This window comes from Sapajus apella, unplaced genomic scaffold, assembly GCF_009761245.1.
Source record: "Sapajus apella isolate SASKATOON/1434 unplaced genomic scaffold, GSC_monkey_1.0 scaffold5, whole genome shotgun sequence".
NCBI lineage: Eukaryota > Metazoa > Chordata > Mammalia > Primates > Cebidae > Sapajus > Sapajus apella.
The window spans coordinates 3,029,501-3,049,821 of NW_022436945.1; the positions used below are offsets into that span (position 1 = coordinate 3,029,501).

General features: G+C 37.7%; 1 protein-coding gene and 2 pseudogenes across 5 annotated transcripts in view; all 3 read right to left on the reverse strand.

Annotated features, from left to right (window-relative positions):
- Positions 1-20,321, reverse strand: part of RAB28 (RAB28, member RAS oncogene family) — a 117,140-nt gene that overhangs the window by 8,652 nt on the left and 88,167 nt on the right. For all 5 annotated transcript variants that reach the window (XM_032272652.1, XM_032272662.1, XM_032272656.1 and 2 more), the window contains exons 5-6: positions 5,927-6,030; positions 113-190 (exon numbers count right to left, since the gene is read on the reverse strand). In XM_032272652.1, the coding sequence (XP_032128543.1) occupies positions 113-190; positions 5,927-6,030 (182 nt within the window). The remainder of the gene's footprint in view (positions 1-112; positions 191-5,926; positions 6,031-20,321) is intronic.
- On the reverse strand, positions 3,180-5,920 carry LOC116546354 (annotated as a pseudogene).
- Positions 7,748-9,354, reverse strand: LOC116546366 (annotated as a pseudogene).

Sequence of the window (20,321 nt, forward strand, 5' to 3'; positions counted from 1 at the left end):
GCTTTTAGAGATACATACACAGAAGGCATAAACGGGAAATAATTTATGGGTCATAATTAATGCTTTGTAAGAAATTCATTAATTTTTTAAATATAAAGTTCAAGGTAATCACCTGTGACTGTTCTAATTCTGCTTTGTTTAATTTGATCCCAAGGATTTCAGCAGCAACTTTCTGAAAGCACAGGAAGACCTACATAACAAAAACAGGTTTAAATGATGTCAAAGAGGCATGCTTAAGTTATCTTCAAATAAACAGAATTTTCTTAAAAATGATAAACAGTAATAATTGTAAAAATATGATGTAGCAAGTGATTCCAAAAATAGCTTTGTCAAATGTAGCATCATTTTAAATATAATAATTTTTAAATTATTAATCCATAATTTAGAACTCCATGCAATTCAATGAATTGATCATTTTCTCTAAACACATACATTAAAGATTTAGTATGATGATTACAGCTACCACTTTAAAAAACTACAAAACAACATACTCACTAGTATAAAAACTCCATAATTCCTGGAGAAAATAAAACAATCTATACTTTACTTCCCTAGTTTTTCACCACCGATTTTATGTTGGTCATTTTAGCCACTTTTAGCCTATCTTAAAGGGTCTTACTTGCCAACACTCTAACAATCTCTGTGGCCTTTCATATCATTCCAACAAATTCTCCATGTATCTTGAGTAAAGCAACTTGGTACTCTTTACTATATTTTGTCAGTTTAAAGAAAAATTATATTCCATTATGATTAAACAAAAATTGACAAATATTTTTCTATATGCCTTTCCACACATAGTTAGCTTACGCCAGGTCTACTATGATTACTAGAGTTCCAATCCTGACATTCACTGTAGTATAACTTATATTTTCTTTATAAATGACCTACCATATTCTTATCCCTACTCATGACATTATTTACAAAATATTTATCAAAACTTTATTCATATTTATTTCTAACAAAAAAGGGAAAAATATTCCTGATAGCTTTATGCCATCTGTACACTAAGAAGCATAATATATTTTAGTTCACTGATGGTCAATGTTCAAGGAACAACAGGAAAGGTACTGTGTTGGAGTGGAGAAAAAATGTGGTTATAAAAGAAGATAAACAAAGAGATGAAGGCAGTACAAAGCATGTAGAACCTGGTAGGCTACTAGAAGGACTTTGGCATTTATTCCAAATGAAATGGAAGGCATGGGAGGGTGGCCTAATGTGACTTTTAACAGCATTAGTCTGGTTGTTTGTATTGAGCATTCACTATAGGAGACTAACTATACAAAAAAAGAAATCAATCAAGTAAACTAATGTAAAAGATTATGAAGGCTGAACCAAAATGGTAGAAGTGGACACAGTAAGAAACAGTCAGCAGGTTCTGGGTATATTTTCAAAGTACAGCCAAAGGGACTTGTTGACAGATGTGGGGTGAGAGAGAAACAGAGAAGTCAAAATTGGCTTCAAAACTTTTTGGTCTGAGCAACTGGTAGGATATATCTGCTATTTACAACAGTGAGGAAGACTGTGAGAGATTTGAGGAGAGAATATCCAAAGCTCAGTTCTAAACATGTTAAATTGGGCAGCCTGTTAGACATCTAAGTGGAGATCTTGAGCAGGCAGTTAGATATAAGAGTCTGGAGTTCAGGGGGAAAAGTCTGGGCAAAGCCAGAAGACTAAATAGAGCCACTAAGTGAATAAGTGTAGAAAAAGAGAAACCTAAGGACTGAACCTGAGCTGGGTGGAGAGATGAGAAAATTAGCAAAGGAGACTGATAGAGTAGTGAGCGAGTAGGAAAAAAAACAGGAGGTGTTGTATCCTGGAAGCTAAATGCAGAGAGTATTTCAAAGAGAAGAGAGTGAGCAGCAATTACATATGTTGCTACTTAATCAAATAGATGAGGGCTGAGGACTGACCATCGGATTCAGCAAAAAGGAGGCCACTGATGACCTGGATAATAGTAGTTTGAATAAAATACTGAGGCAAAAGTCTGCTGGAACTGTTAAAGAGAAATTTGGAAAAGAAGAACTAGAGACAACTCTTTCAAAACATCCCACTGGAAAATAAAGGAAGGAAATAAGGCAACAGCTAGAAAAAAAATGAGGGATCAAGAGTTTTCTTGTTTTTATGATAAAAGAAGTCATAATATTTCGTATGGTGAAAGAATAATCCAGTAGATGGGAAAAATAATACACATGAAAGAGAGAGAAGTGATAAAGTAATATTCTTGATTCAGCAAATTATTCTCCTGGCCCTAGCTGGGAGAATAAATCCCATAGTAACCACAGAGAAGACAGACGGTATGAGAACACATGGGGTAAGTAGGATGAGGTTAGACCTGGTGGCAGCAGCATGTAGAAGTTGTCTCCTGTTTCTTTCAAATTTCTTATAGGAAACAAGGTTATCAGCTGAGAGAAGAGAGGAGGATGGTTTGAACATTTGAAGAAGAGAAGGTATGAAATAGTCATCTAGGTGAGGGAAGAGGTGACAGATTAGGGATATAGGGCCTAATTACTGAGCAGCATTAAGGGCCCACTTGAGATTAGTGATTGTGAACTTAAAGTGAAACCTCCAGCATCCCTCTGTGTTTTTTTCTGGTCATCTTCATGGGTACAGCCATGAAAAGTGGAGGCTTGGTTTAAACCAGAATTAACATTTAGCCAAGTGAATCTGACAAAGTGAAAGAGAGAAAAGGGAATTGAGAGTATACACATAGCAATGATTTGGACTGGCCATGAGATTTAAGTTCAGAAGAGAGAAAAATGAAGACATGAAAAGAGGTTAAGATTTTGCAAAAGTGTTATGATCAATGTCTGTAGGTCTTGCTACGGTTGAGAATGGTTATCTTGGGCAGTCAAGGGTGTGAAACAGAAGATGGTTGGTGGTGATTAGGATGCCTGATATTGAGATAATAGAAGAGCCACAGTAATTTGTAATGACAAGATCTGTAGTACGCGAGAGTGGCTAAGGTGGAGTCAGAGAGAAACAAGGATACTGAAATCACTAAGAATTATGACAGAGGTAATATCAGACAAAGTGTAGTAAAGCAGGAGCTCAACTAACTCCTCAAGCAATGAGAGGAAGTTACCTGGAGCTGGAGATGATTACAAGTCTTAAAGTATTGTCATACAAACCATTTCAAAGTACTGCTTGAAAAAAATAAACGGGCTTTTAAATAAACGGGCTTTTTTTTTTTTTTTACACAATAATTTATTAATTGAGACCCTCCTCTCCCTGCCCTTGCAGTCTCTAGGTCACTTTTTCTGCTTGTAGATTTTGCGCGCAAGCCCCAGAAATACAGCTGGGGGCAGGGGCACTGCGTACTGTTCAATGAGACCCATAATGTGGTTGTAACTGTCTTCCTCATACTGCGAGAACACGGCCAGCAGATCCAGCTCCTCATATAATGCCTTCACTCAGGCCACCTTCTCAGCCTACTTCTGCCCGTAATTTTCCTTCAGGATCTGGTGCTGTTCCGGAGTGGGCTGTTTCAGACACTAGACCACCAGCCAGCTGCATTTGTTGTCCTGGATGTCAGTGCCAACTTTGCCAGTCACACTGGGGTCCCCAAAGAGGTCAAGGTAATCATCCTGAGTCTGAAAGAACTCTCCCATCTCCAACAGGATCTTCTTGGCATTGGCATGCTCCTTCTCGCCATCAACTCCTGCCGTGTACATGGCTGCAGCTATAAGAAGGTAGAAGGAGTAGAAAGCCATCTTGTACTTGACAATAGATGTGTACCTCTTTTCAGTGAATCTGCCAAGATCCACATTGCCCTGGGGGGCTGTGATGAGGTCCAGGGTCTGCCCAATCTCAGTCTGATAGGAACTCTGCAGGAAGAGCTCAATCAGGTTCAGGTAATAGGGCTGCTCCCGGCAGTAGAGCTTCAGCAGGCAGTAGATACATGCTTCCAGAAGGATAGCACCATTGATGGCATCCAAACCCACGCCTGGCTTCTGATACCAGCAGAGATGTCCCCAGCGGGTGAGGGATGAATCCATGATGTCATCTGCCACCAGGAAGAAAGCTTGTAGCAGTTCCACACACCAGCCCACAGTCAGGGCCCGCTGGAGACTAGCAGCATCCTGTTTCCTTGGCTCCACCAGCTCCTGGAATGCTACTAGCACTGTCAAACCCCAGTGATACTTGCCTCCAATGGAGTTGTATTTCAGGACTCCTTGAGCCGGGCAATAGCATCTCCTGTCTCTGGGTGCCCCATCTCATATTCAGCACCCTAACGATCTGGGAGAAGTGCTGAATGAACGAAATCCTGCTTTTCTTGGACATAAACATCTGATTTCTGGTCTCCATTCATTCTGAGGGAGGAGCAAAGAGCTCTGTTCCTGGATGCGGGTTCCTGCCCCAAAGGGGCTTTTTAATAGTGGTTCAACAGAAGTACACAAAAAACACTAAGTGGCCAAAAAATACTAGGTGGTTGAAAACAAGCTAAAATACTACAAGTTAAAATAATTCTGAAATGGCAAAAAAGACCCCAGGAAGATTAAGTGAGGGTAGAAGCTCAATTAATCCATGGATGAGTTTATCTAGGATTACTGATATTATATATTTTTTAAAAGGCATGGGTGGGTGAGTATGTGCCCATGTTCACATTGTCTGGGGGGAAAGGGTTCTAGGAGGCCAAAATTTTTAATGAGTCTGAACAAAAGAAAGATTAAACCCCCATTATATTATTCAGTATTTATTTTAGGTGTAAAACTGTAAAGGATATTACAGAGGAAAACATCAAAAAGATTAAGCGACAGAAACATTTCAAACTTCTTTTAGTTGAAAATGTCAACTGGAAAATACTCAAATGGGGGTCAGTGAGGATCATTTGAAAAAATTATGACACACGACTATTAGCGCTAATATAAAAATGGTCATAGAAAATTTCTAAATGCAATAGAAAATTATAACAAGTAAAAAGCAGAAAGTGAATAACTAATAAAACTTTTAAAACTTCAACCCCAATTGTAATCAAAGAAACTCAGATTTAAATAGTGAAGTATCTTTTTTCTTTTTTGGGGTCTACTAATTTGACAAATACATAAATAAATACTGAATGTTAAAAGGATGTAGTTATGGCAAACGTACAATGCTGGTGATAGTATGAATTTAGTCTTTCTGGTGGTGATTTGGCAATGTTTCAATCCCTTATCAATGAATCTATCTAAAGAAAATAATCAAAACATCAAAAGCTTATGGACAAAGTTTTACATTAGAACATTATGTTCAAAACTTGGAAATGGCCTATATGTTACACAATAGGAATATGATTGGATACATTTTTGAACCTTTATTAAATAAATTATTAAATCTATTATTATTAAATGACTTGGGAATTACAAAAATATTAAGTAAAAAGTAAAATATAAAATTATTTCCAAATTATAATCTTAATTTTAAAAATAGAGTTGAGGTTAAGACTGTGAGCCCTAGGGTGTCACTATTTGCCTTCACAAATCCTATCTTCTCCACTTATTAACTGTGTAATCTGGACCCTATTACATAATTTCTTTGAGACTCATCTATAAAATAGAGATAATCAGAGTAGTACAATGTTTATAACAAAGTAAACACTTAATAAATACCATCTCCTAGCTGCAAGCAGCAGCACTAGCACTTGTGAGCATAAGGAAGAGAGACTAGATAGAATCATATGAGGTTATAGGTGGCTATCTCTGGATACTGAGATTATGGGGGGGTTATATTCATTTTAATTCCCTTTTTTAAAATAACCATAAAATTATGTTAAATGAATTATAAAATATAACCAGAATAAACATGGTATACTTAATCTAAGGAATTTCATATCTTCTATAGGAATTAATTTGCTCCAAAGGTTAAATAATAGAAATATACTTCCTAGGAATGTTAGTAGATAAAAGTAAAACCATCAATTATAATATACAGTATTCATTATTTTACTTACAGAGTCGCCTGTCTTGGCTGAGACAAAGTGGCTACTAAAACCGTTTTCCTGGCAAAACCGTAAGTGTTTTTCAGGTTTTATTGTTCGCATATGCTCCAAATCAACTAGAAAGGTGTTAAAGAGAGAAAAGAATTCAATATTAGAGTCAATAAAAACATTTTTAACATGTTAAAATTTGACTTGCTTTCCAGTATTATATTCCAGCTTAGACACTAACTGTATAATCTTGGGCAATTTATTAAACCTCTGTATGCCTCAGTTTCCACATCTATAAACTGGGAATAATAAATATGCTTATTTTGTACAGAGTGATTTGATAATTAATCTATGTATAATGCACAATGATCAGCATATAAGTGCTACAAAAAACTGTGAGCTATCATCATTCTCTGTATAAGTTCAGGCACACTGATGATGCTTAACAAAGATCTACTTAATATAGTACATTTAAACATAGTGATTAATTGAAGGCAAGGTGTACTTACCCAAGCATATTTGGTTTGAAACAGTTGAATTACTTTAATAATAATTAGCTCTATAATCTCTATAGGCTTGAATGTTAACACAAATATATAATTTTCTGCTTAACAGATCAATATTACATTGTGTGTTTACATTAATTTATAGCCATAGTCTAATTTCACAAAGACATAGATCAGTTGGTTTTCATCTAGAGTATCCATTTTGAGAGTAAGGGGCAAGGATATATTTCCTTGAATAGTAGTAGGTGCTTTAAAGCAAAGCACAGTACTCATATCCCATACTGGTTTTATCTGGCACAGTCCATTTTTCCAAATGTGATCTTTTATTTAACAGTTTCTCTTTTTACAACACTACAGACCCTATAAGCGTGTTGATTCAATGCCATCAAATTATAAGGCAAATATATGCACAGGATTTAAGGACAACTAGGCTCTTTGAGTCAATATAGGAAAAAAAACTTAAACTGATTTCCTGAGGAAGGACCCAACTGACTTGTAAAAACTTGTAAATTTGCAAATCTAGTAGGCCTACATAATAGTGCCAATTGATTATCAACTAAAAAATGCACTCATGCTACATAAAAGCCTTTATTTAAAATTATATTGAAAGTTTAGTTTGTAGGCTCAAGGGTTCTCTCTCTAGGAGATTTTTTTTTTATCTAATGGGGTATTCCTAAGCCCCATTTATATTGCTTACCTTGGAAAATATGAAGTTTTTATTTATTTTATTTTTTTGAGACAGAGTCTCATACTGTTGCCCAGGCTGGAATGCAATGGTGTGATATCAGCTCACTGCAACCTCTGCTTCCCAGGTTCAAGCAATTCTGCCTCAGCCTCCTGAGTAGCTGGGATTACAGGCATCCGCCACCAAGCTCCGCTAATTTTTTTTGTATTTTTAGTAGAGGCGGGGTTTCACTATGTTGGCCCGGCTGGTCTAAAATTCCTGACCTCGTGATCCGCTCACCTCGGCCTCCCAAAGTGCTGGGATTACAGGTCAGCCACTGCACTGGCCTTTTTTTTTTTTTTTTTTTTTTTTTTTCCTTTTCTGGCCACAGTTACTGTTCCTTAAATATCACTGACTCCTTATTTACAAGAACAGGCCATGAAATGTTCAGATACCACAGGCATCAGGTTGCGGAAGACTAAAATACTAAGCTATTAGCACTGACACTTGTATATCCCATTTATCATAATATTGAAGCTAAAATACATTTCTATTTCAACAAGAGTTAAGAATGAATCATCTTACCAGGAAAAATTCCCATTGAAATCACAATCCATTTAAAAAATAAATAAATAAAAGTTGTGTCCTTTAATGTGTGTGTGCACTTGTTTTTTCTTTTTTTTTTTTCTCCAGGCAAGAACTTTAATAAATTGACCTGTTACCGACAACATAAAAAACCAGTATAATATATACAAAATTATTTTTTCAGGAGAAAATTTATCATGATTTATCATATTGGCAACAGAAGACATCCTGCCAACCTCCAAATGGCCGGCATAGTTTATCCACCCCGTGACAGGCCCACTGGGAATGTAGTGAACATGCCTATACCTCAGCACAAAGTCCCCTTTCCCTGAGAAATGTACACAAGGAGAGATGAAGAGCGTGTGCCCAAAAGGAAGAGGGAGAGGCTGGGGACCTTATGTCCCGAGCTCGGAACTTCAGGGGGATGACCGGCCAGTACTTGGGCTGCTTTCGGTCACAGTGCTTGTCAAAGCTCAGCTGCACTGCAGCCTCCATGGCCTGGATCTTGGCAGCGCTGTCCCCATACAAATGCTTCATCTCAGCCTGGTGCCGCTCACCTGGCCTCTCAGTTGGGGCCTCTACCGACCGTGGGATGTTGCAGTACAGGTCGTGGTCAGCGTTCACATAGCTCTCCAGGCGCTCCGCATCCAGCTGCTACTGCCTCCGTCGTTCTTCTCTGTGCCTCTCGGTCTCTGCAAAGTACTGGCGGAGCTCTTCGGTGATTACCATATTGCTCAGGTCACATTCTATCTCTGCATCTGACTCGGTCTCCATCTCTTCCTCTTTGGACAAAGCTTGGTCTTCTCTTGTGGATGCCTGGATCCTACTGCTGTCATGTGGATTCTGCCCAAACCCTCTGAAATGTGAAGAACTGCAGGGGGAGTCCTGCCAGGCCATATGATCATCATAGAAAGACTGAGGATATGCAGCTTGGATACTGTAAGAGCTTTGGGGAAGAAGTACAGGAGGGAAGTACCATGGAACACTGAAATAGGATTCCACGGCCTTCCTGTAGGCATTCTGGTGGCTGTGCATCCAAGCCATTGCTTGATGATAATGTTGCCAGTATCTTGCATATACCGGATGAGAATACCAAGGCCTGGTAGCTTTCAACGTTGATGCCTGCATCGCTGCCATCTCTGATTGTGAAAATCCAAATGGGCACCGAAACTCATGGGCTCACAGCTTGCAGATCCTGGGCGGTGGCCAAGCAGGGGCCAAATTTTTCTTGGAGACAGAGGGGGAGTGGGGGACCAGAGGGGGGCGGCTGTTGCCGGGGTGCGCACTTGTTTTTTCTAATGGTTTATTATTTTTTCTTTCTCTTTCTCTCTCCTTCCTTCCAAATCCCCATCTATCATTTACTACTCAAACAAAAGTTTTTCCTAACAAATATAACCATGAAAAAACTAGTAGTACCACTGGTCAATTTAAAAAAAAAAAAAAGATTTATTCTACAAACATTTATTGAGCATCTATTACATGCCAGGTATTGTGGTAGGTAGTGATATGCTTTGACTGTGTCCCCACTCAAATCTCATCTTGAAATGTAGCTCCCATAATCCCCATGAGTCATGGGAGGGACCTGGTGGGAGGTAATTGAATCATGGGGACAGGTTTTCCTGTGCTGTTCTCATGATAGTAAATTAGTTTTCATGAAATCTAACAGTTTTATAAAGGGCAGTCGCCTGCACATGCCCTCTTGCCTGCTGCCAATGTAAGATGTACCTGTGCTTCCATAGATTTTAGCCCTAAGGGAACTGTCAGAACTGAAAGCTGCAGGGCAGTCTTGCCTATCACACAGGGCTAGTCCAAACCTGAGCACCCCTTGGTCTGCTGGCCTCTCCTGGAGCCCCAGCCTGGCCACACTTACTTGCAGTACAGTGTTGGATGCGCTGGGGCCCCACATTATACTCCTACATTGGGGGACTGTACCTGACTGGTGGAGAGTAGTGCTCACAGCCATGCACCAGCCTGCCTGCTCCCTCACTCCACTGCAGCCTGACAGCCCCACAACCTCCAGGGCCCCACTCCTGCACCAACATTGCCACAAGAGTGAAACTAGGCAGGGAGAACAATGGACATCCCCAACCTAAGCAGCCATCCCAGCCTGAGTGATCATGCACAGAGAGTACACACAGACCTGTACCTGGCAGCACCCCACCCCATGCTAAAACCACCACCAGCACCATCGTGGGCACAGTCACCAGCAGGGGCCCTGTGTTCCTCAAAAGCCATACTGCCTCTGCTGCTGCTGTAAATACCTGCAGGGAGGCAGGCATCTGCTGGTACCCTGCTGCAGTTAATGAGTGTGCACTCCACCATGCTGCTGTTGCTGCTGCTAGCACATGCAAATGAGGACAAATCCCACTGCTGCTGCCATAAGAAACACTTTGGCTAGTACCACCCATTGAAGTATAGTGACCAGTGGTCCAGGAATACCTTGGTCCCACCAAAGCCATGGGTTCCTAACCTTGAGGAGTCAGAGAACAAAGTTGAGGCTGGATACAAGTCCCCCAGATTTAGAGCATGCAGTCCAGGAGTTGGGAGCTGAGGCTTGGCCCCCTAAAATATTCCAGAAATTAAGCCAGTTGACAGAGCCCACCTTATACCACAATCAAACCCTCAAGGTCATCAAATGGGATAAAAGAAAGAAAAAAAAAAAAAAAACATAGGTCAGCAACATCAAAGATTGAAGGAACATAAGCCCGTAAAGATGGGAAAGAATCAGCACAAGAACTCTGACAACTCAAAAAGCCAGAGTACCTTCTTTCCTCTAAATGACAGCACTACCTCTCCCACAAGGGTGCTGAACTGTGAGATGGCTGAAATGACAGAAATAGAATTCAGAATATGAACAGGAATGAAGGTCACTGAAATGCAGGAATATGTTAAAACCCAATCTAAGGAAGATAAGAACCACAATAAAATGATATGGGAGCTGACAGACAAAATAGCCAGCATAGAAACGAATGTAATCGACCTGATAAAGCTGAAAAACTCACTACAAGAATTTCATAATAGAATTGCAACTATTAACAGCAGAATAGATCACACTGAGGAAAGAATCGCAGAGCAGAGCTTAAAGACTGGCTTCCTAAGACGGTCAGACAAGAATAGAGAAAAAAAGAATGAAAAGGAAAAAACAAAATCTCTGAGAAATATGAGGTTATGTAAAGAAACCAAATCCATACCTCACCGGTGTCCCTGAAACAGATGAGGAGACTGGAAGCAACTTGGAACACGTATTTCAAGATATCATCCATGAGAACCTGTCCAACCTAGCTAGAGAGGCCAACATTCAAATTCAGAAAATGCAAAGAACCCCAGTAAGGTATTTCACAAGAAGATCACCCCCAAGACACATAATCATCAGATTCTCCAAGGTTGAAAAGAAAGAAAAAATGTTAAAGGCAGCTGCAGAGAAAGATCAGGTCATATACAAAGGGAAGCCCGTAAGACTAACAGCAGACCACTTACCAGAAACCCCACAAGCCAGAAGAGATTGGGGGTTAATAGTCAATGTTCTTAAAAAAAAGAAAGAAAAATTCCAACCCAGAATTTCGTATCTGACCAAATTAACTAACTAACTAAATAAATAAGTAATATCCTTTTCAGACAAGCAAATGCGCAGGGAATTCTTAGCAGACCTGGTTTACAAGAGCTCCTGAAGGAAGCAGAAAATATGCAAAGACCACTACAAAAACATATATAAATACACAGACCAGTGATACTATAAAGCAACCACACAAAAAAAAGTCTGCACAATAGTTTGCTAACATGATGATGACATCCACATGCAAAAGGATAAAAATAGGCTCTTATCTTTCCCCATAGGCAAAAATCAACTCAAAATGAATTAAAGACTTAAATTTAACACCTGAAACTGTGAAACTGCTAGAAGAAAACAGGAGAAATGCTTCAAGACATTGGTCTGGGCAAAGATTTTTATGGATGAGACCTCAAAAGCAGGCAGCAAAAGCAAAAAATAGACAAATGGAATTACATCAAACAAAAACCTTCTACACAGCAAAAGAAACAACAGAGTGAAGAGATAACCTGAATAGGAGAAAATATTTACAAACTATGACAAAATATTAATATCAAGAATACACAAGGAACTCAAAAAACCCTGCAAGACAACCTAGGCAAAACCAATCTGGACACAGAAAGAGACAAATATTTCAGGATGAAGACGCCGAAAGCAAAAATTTACAAATGGGATCTAGTTAAAGAGCTTCTGGACAGCAAAAGAAACTATCGACAGCGTAAACAGACAACCTACAGAATGGGAGAAAAGTCTGCAAACTGTGCATCTGACAAAGATCTAATACCAAACATCTACACGGATTTAAACAAATTTACAAGAAAAAAACCAACTCAGTTAAAAAGTGGGGAAAGGACATGAAGAGACACTTCTCAAAAAAGTTGTACATGGAACCAACTAACATATGAAAAAAAAGCTCAACATCACTGATTATTAGGGAAATGCAAATCAAAACCACAATGAGATAACATCACACACTAGTAAGAATGGCTGCTAAAAACACAAAAAGTAACAGGTGCTGGCAAGATTGCAGAGAAAAAGGAATGCTTACATACTGTCAGCGGGAGTGAAAATTAATTCAACCATTGTTGAAAACAGTGTGGTGATTTCTCAAATATCTAAAAAAGAACTACCATTCAACAGCAATCTCATTACTGGGTATATACACAAAGGAATATAAATCATTCTATCTTAAAGATATTTGCAAGTATATGTTCCTTGAAGCACTATCACTATAGCAAGGACATGGAGTCAACCTAAATGCCTGTCATTGATAGATTGGAAAAAGAAAATATGGTACATATACATCACAGAATACTATATAGCCATGAAAAAGAAGGAGAGTATGTCTTTTCTGGGAACATGGATGGAGCTGGAGACCATTACCCATAGCAAACTAAAGCAAGAACAGAAAACCAAATGCTACATGTTCTCACTTATAAGTGGGAGAAAAATGATGTGAACATATGGACACATAGGGGAGAATAACAGACACTGTGGCCTACAAGAGGATGGAGGGTGGGAGGCAGAAGAGGATCAGGAAAAATAACTATTAGGTCCTAGGTGTAATACCTCAGTGATGAAAAAATCTGTACAACAAACTCTCATGTCACAAGTGTAAACTATGTAACAAACATGCATATGTACCCCTGAACTTAAAAGTTTAAAGAAAATATAGTATGAAGTTATGATTAGCAAAACAATGAAAATCTAAGCATTATAATTGTCTCTGTTATTTTGGTCATGTCATATGTAATCAATCATAAAATTACATTAAATTTAATTATAAATTGTGAAGCCTATTTTACATTTTTACTTACTAGAGAAAAATATTAACAAACCTTGTACCATTGGAGAAATGTTATTACTGTTGCCAATTTAATGGCTCAAGGGATATATGGAAAATAGTACAAAAACAAAAATGCATTCCTCATTGTCAGTACATTTTGTTTGAAGATACAAGGAAAGCAATCTTTAAGTATGAGAAGTAATTACACAGTATGGAGGTTTGCTACACATTTAGATAAAGTACAGATGGTTTGAACACATCATCTTTTGGCATTTGGTAGATTCTCCTTCAACAATGAACTCTGAAGAAAATAGCTGTCTGCGCTTCTCAAAAGACATTTATGCAGCCAAAAAACATATGAAAAAAAGCCCATCATCACTGGTCATTAGAGAAATGCAAATCAAAACCACACTGAGATATCATCTCATGCCAGTTAGAATGGTAATCATTAAAAAGTCAGGAAACAACAGAAGCTGGGGAGGATGTGGAGAAATAGGAATGGTTTTACACTGTTGATGGGAGTGTAAATTAGTTCAACCATTGTGGAAAACAGTGTGGCAATTCCTCAAGGATCTAGAACTAGAAATACCACTTGATCCAGCAATCCCATTACTGGGTATATGCCCAAAGGATTATAAATAATTCTACTATGAAGACACATGCACATGTATGTTTACTGCAGCACTTTTCACAATTAGAAAGACTTGGAACCAATCCAAATGCCCATCAATGATAGACTGGATAAAGAAAATGTGGTACATACACACCATAGAATACTATGCAGCCATAAAAAAGGATGAGTTAATGTCCTTTGCAGGGACATGGATGAAGCTGGAAGCCATCATTCTCAGCAAACTAACACAAGAACAGAAAACCAAACACCGCGAGTTCCCATTCACAAGTAGGAGTTGAACAACAGGGACGCAGAGAGGGGTACATCACACAATGGGGCCTGTCGGGGGGTGGAGGGTTAGGGGAAGGATAGCATTAGGAGAAATACCTAATGTAGATCGCAGGATGATGGATGTAGCAAACCACCATGGCATGTGTATACCTAAGTAACAAATGTGCACATTCTGCACATGGACCCCACAACGTAAAGTATAAAAAAAAAAAAAAAAAAAAAAAAAGAGACAGAGAAAGAAAGCAAGCGGTCTGTGAAGAATTAAAGAAAAAAATACACATTTTCAATATGATTCATTCCTCAATTAAAAAAAATTTATTTGTATGGTGTGAATACTTTGACTGGAATGAAAATACAATTCTGAAAAGATAGCACCACCACTTTTTTCTTTTTTTTTAGACAGAGACTCACTCTGTCACCAGGGTGGAGTGCAATGGTATAATCTCGGCTCACTGCAATTTCTGCCTCCTGGGTTCAAGTGATTCTCCTGCCTCAGCCTCCCAAGTAGCTGGGAATACAGGTGCACACCACCACACCCAGCTAATTTTTTTGTATTTTTTAGCAGAGGCAGAGTTTCACCATGTTGGCCAGGATGGTCTCGATCTTCTGACCTCATGATCTGCCCGCCTTGACCTAGCACCACCAATTCTGAATGCCAGAAAGTATATGTGCTTCTAAAGACACTGTCCACTTAGTACAAAAATTGTTAAGAGATCTGGTCATTTTTCCTCCCTCATCTTCCCCATGTCAAATTATAAACTTGATAACCCAAGAACTCCCAGTTTCAATTTTCATCCATCACTATCCTTCAGTATTTTCTAAGATCTTTTAACAAATGTGGAATTATTCTAACATATCTGCTTTCAGACAGAAAGATTTACTTGGAGAGCTGGATACACCATAAAAGAAATGCTAATTAAGAGCAACATTTTATTGGTTAAAAATGTAGTCTTCCAAATAGAATAGAAAACCCAGAAATAAACCTCATATATATAACCAAATGATCTTCTATAAGGAGGCCAAGACAAATCAATGGGGAAAAGGACAATCTCTTCAACAAATTATGTTGGGAAAACTGGATTTCCACATGTAAAAGAATGAAATTGGATCCTTATCTTACACCACACACAAAAATTAACTCAAAGTGAATTAAAGGCCTTAACATATGACCAAAAACTGTAAAACTCCTGGAATAAAACACAGGAAAAAAGCTTCAAGTCATTGGACTTGGTGGTGATTTCTTGGACATGACACCAAAGCAGAGAAACAAAAGAAAAAACAGACTAATAGGGCCACATCAAACTTAAAAACTTTTGTGCATCAAAGCGCATAATCAACAGAGTGAAGAGACAACCTACAAAATGGGAGAAGACATTTGCAAACCATATATGTGACAAAAGGTTAGTATCTAGAATATATAAATAACTCCTAAATTCAACAACAAAAAAAACACAATTTACAAAAAAAAAAAAAAAAAAAGCAAAAGACTTGAATAGATATTTCTTCAGAGATAATACATTATCAGAGAAATGCAAATCAAAACCATAAAGAAATATCACTGTACCATCGAGGTGGCTTAATTTTAAAAAACAAGGATGACAAGGATGTGGAGAAATTGGAACATTAGTGTATGTTGGTGGACTGTAAAGTGGTGCTACTGGTACAGAAAACTGTATGGGGGGGGTTCTGAGAAAGTTAAAAATAGAACTATTGTATGATCCAGCAGTCCAACATCTGGGTATATATCCCAAAGAAATGAATGCAGAGTATTGAAGAGATATTTGTACATCCAGGTTTACAGCAGCACTAGTCATAAGAGGTGGAAGGAATACAAATGTTCATTTATGAATGACTGGATAAACGAAATGCTGTATATATATACAATGGAATATTATTTAGCCTTAAAAAGAAAGGAAATCTTGTCACATGCTACAACATGGATGAACCTTGAAGGCATTACGTTAAGTGAAACAAGCAAGTCACCAAATGCAAATATCATGATTCCACTGTCATGAGGTAACTAAAGTAGTCAAATTCATAGAGACAGAAAGTAAAATGGTGGTTACCAGGGGATGTGGGGAGAGAAAAAAGGGAAGTTGTTGTTTAATGGCTACAGAGTTTTAGATTTGCAAGATGATAAAGTTCTGAAAATTGGTTGTACACAACAATGTGACTACATTAACACTACTGACCTGTACACTTAAAATGTTGAGATGGTAAATCTTGTTTTTTAACCACAATTTAAAAAAAAAATAGCTTTCCAAAGCTACAGTTTCTGATAATCCATCACTCTGAAATACTTTAATGGAAAATTTCAAATGTATACAAAAGTAAATCGTAAAATGACTCTTGAAGTACCCATCACTTAGTCTCAACAATTGTCAAGTCGTGACCAATCCTGTTTCATCCATACCACCAGTCTCAGATTATTTGAAAGCAAATTGAACATATACATCACTTCATGTATAGATATTTTAGTACCATGTTTATTTTTATTTCATTGAGGTTTACAGCTTTGATTCAGAAGCAACAAGTTAAAATTCTGAATCTAACGCAATCACTTTTAGCTTTCATTTGGCCCTGTTGATTGTAGCAGAACACTAACTCCCTAAATTTATGCAATGGTTCAAAATTTTTTCACTTGGATAACTTCCAGGATCAAGTGGCCTATATACTAGGATATAGAGACAGATTTTGATGAGTAACAGGAAATTTATGGTATTAAATAGTAAACAATTCTGATTAAAATTACATTATGTCAAATATCTTTATAAAGAAAATGTCCTAACAGCAAAATTTTTTCATATCCCAAGAGAAGACCTCTGTTATTATTTTACTGATCCAGAGATGACAGATTATAAATAAGATCTTGTCCCATACAATTTCTCAACTTTGCATTAAAGTAAATATAGAAGAAACTTGGGCTGAATATAGTTATAGTTCTTCAGTTATTCACAGATTCATCTGGAAAGAGTATGGCATGGTGATAAAGAACACACTCTCCAACAGTGTGCAAGTGTTATTTTTCCTCCACATCCTGGCCAGCACTTGTAATCTCTTGTTAATAATAAGGTACTGTATTCTTGATAGTTGCTAAGAGAATAGATTTTAAGTGTTCTCACCACAAAAAAAATAATTATTATATTCTTGAAAGTTGGCCGGGCGCGGTGGCTCAAGCCTGTAATCCCAGCACTGTGGGAGGCCGAGGCGGGTGGATCACGAGGTCAAGAGATCGAGACCATCCTGGTCAACATGGTGAAACCTCGTCTCTACTAAAAATACAAAAAATAGCTGGGCATGGTGGTGCATGCCTGTAATCCCAGCGACTCAGGAGGCTGAGGCAGGATAATTGCCTGAACCCAGGAGGCGGAGGGTGCGGTGAGCCGGGATCACGCCATTGCACTCCAGCCTGGGTAACAAGAGCGAAACTCTGTCTCAAAAAAAAAAAAAAAAAAGAAAGAAAGTTGTTAAGAGAATAGATTTTAAATGCTCTCACCACAAAAAAAATGGTAAGTATATAATACATATGTTAATTAGCTTAAGCCATTACACAATGTAGACATATTTCAAAACATAATGCTGTACACAATAGATATATGCAATTTTTGTCCAAATAATTAAAGACAAAAAAAAAAGAAGGAAAGAAAAAGAATATACTCTAGAAGCCAAATTGCCTGAATTTGATTTCCTGTTCTGTTAATCTCCACAGGACCTAGGACAAGTCACTTAATCTCTTTTGCTCAGTTTTCTCATCTATAAAATGAGAACAATAATAGTACCTATCTCATAAGGTTGCTATAATGGATATGATGAATACATACACAAAAAGCAATAACACATAGCAAGACATACTGTATGTGACTGGCATATACTCAGTAAGTATTAGCTAGTGTCACTGTGGTATGTCCATGCATTCATTTACTCACCAACTATTCATGTAGTGCTAAAAGCTGGGAAGGCGAAGAGGGACACAAATAAAAAGATGCTATAAAATGAAATTCTGAAATCATGAGAGTAACAAAGATCTACATAAGACAATCTACAACAGGAGTACAGAGAAAGAAAAATTCTACAACTGCTTAGGGATGATAGGTACCATACCACGGAGAAACTGATTGCTCCCTCAGTTACATACTGAAGGAGGAGAAAAAATTAGTCAGATAGCCTTAAGGATAGAGAGGATGTACATTCCTTTCAAAAGAAATATGTGCAAAAGCATCTGAAAGAACCTGGCTTCCAAAAGCTAGTGAGGTCGGCAGGGCTTAGGTCTAAGGATTGTGCATGTGTTAAGAAGTTCTGTGTAGAAAGGTGGTCATCTACACAGATAAGACTTTTCAGTTATCTTATCTCACATAATCAGGCCTACCCAAGGGGAAAAAATAAATGCACAAAAAGAAAATTCTTGCAAGTGACATATATTAGCAAACCTTAAATTTTCCCTTGTTGGATTTAAAGTACTTTCACTGACTACACAGACTGAAAACTCTTTGTTCTAAATTTAGAATCTATTCAAAAGAAAATTTAAAATGATAAAAAATGTTAGCCTCCTATAGAGTTTCTGATTATGACATTTTCTTCTGTTTAGCCATTCTGTATACATGAATAATTAACTAAATCATAACTTTAAAAATCGAAGATGGTAAGTTTTATACATATTATATACACGCAGCTGATTATTTTTCCTCCTGAAAGTCACTACAGTTCTGCACAGTAATCAAAAATTTATTCAGATTAACTGTAGAGCTATAAAATCACAGGCTACAAAAAAATAGTCCATGCACTTCTTTAAAAGAGGCAAAACAATACTTCAAATTTATTCAATAAATTTGACCACCTATTATATGTCAAGTACTATGCTAATAAGCACCAGGGATAACTGAGGGAGCAATATAGGCATTATCTTTATCCTCACATTAGTGAGGCAGAAAGAATAAGTGAGTAAACATGTAAATAAATGAGTCAATTACTATAATTAACATAAGCTGAAAGTGGAAGAGGTGACCAGATAAGAGAGTAACAGAGTGAAAGAGCGGAACAGGAAATCAGGATAGCAATGACAATGTTAAAGTGGACAGACCTCTTTGATCTGAGATCTAACACAGCAGACCCCACCTTTTAGGGACAAGGGACTAGTTTCATGGAAGACAATTTTTCCACAGATGGAGGTAGTGGGGGTGGGGCATAATTCTGGGATAAAACTGTTTCACTTCAGATCATCAGGCATTAGATTCTCGTAAGGAAAACACAACCTAGATCTCTTGCATGTGCTCTTCATAATAGGGTTCGTGCTCCTGTAAGAATCTAATGCTGCCGCTGATCTGACAGGAGGCAGAGCTCAGGCAGTAATGCTCACTGTCCACTGCTCACCTCCTGCTGTGTGGCTGGGTTCCTAACAGGCTATGGAACAATACCAGTCCATGGCCCAAGTGGCTGGGAACCCCTAATCTAAAGGGTAAGAATAAAACAAACCAAGTTAGGAGGTAGTTGGAGGAAAAAGCTGTTTTAGCCATCGGGACAGGGACGAAACCTGGAAGAGGAAAACGATTAAGTACAATTGGGGAAAACAAAGAAGCATAATAAGCAAGAATAGTAGTTATAGCATAATAAAGATATTACTCAAATACGGCAATGGGAAACCATTGTAAGGCTATAACCAACAGCACAATATGACTTTGCATTTTGAAAAAATGACTCTAGCTGCCACGAGGAGAAAGGATGTGTGAGGACAAAAAACAGAAGCAGAGAAACCACTTTAAGAGACTTCTGAACCAACATAACTCTGTTTCAAAATTTACAAAAACCCTCTGGAGCCTCATAACAATCTTGTCAAATGGGTTAGCATTATTCTAATTTCACACACACACAAAATAACTGAGGTTTAGACTGACTTAGCCAAAGTCTCAAATCTAGTCATCAGTAGCACCAGAATTAGAACTATGCTATCTGATTCAAATCCAGCTGGAGGCTCTCAAAGAAGAAAGAACATCAACTTTAGGGATTGAATTAACAGTCACTTAACAGTCTAAATTTTATTTAGATTCTTTATTAAAACGATAAAGACAAATTTTAAATAACAATTACTTTAAAAATGTGCACTATTATATAGCTGATTCCATATACATTAATACATTAAAAGAATTAGTAACAATAAATCATAAAAACCATCCCTTAAGCATTATAGAACAGAAGATATGCTTTGCCTTATCACTTGATTACAAAGTTATTTAGAAAGAACTTGCAGTCGTATATACAAGTTGTGAAATTACAGTTTTAAAATGATCCATAATTAGCCCAAACGTAACAAGCAAATTTCCCTTAATAATTTATTAAATTTGATTCACATGTGCTTAAAATTATGTATACACTTTGACTTCTAAAACATACACACACACACAACACACACACACACACACACACGAATGCAGAT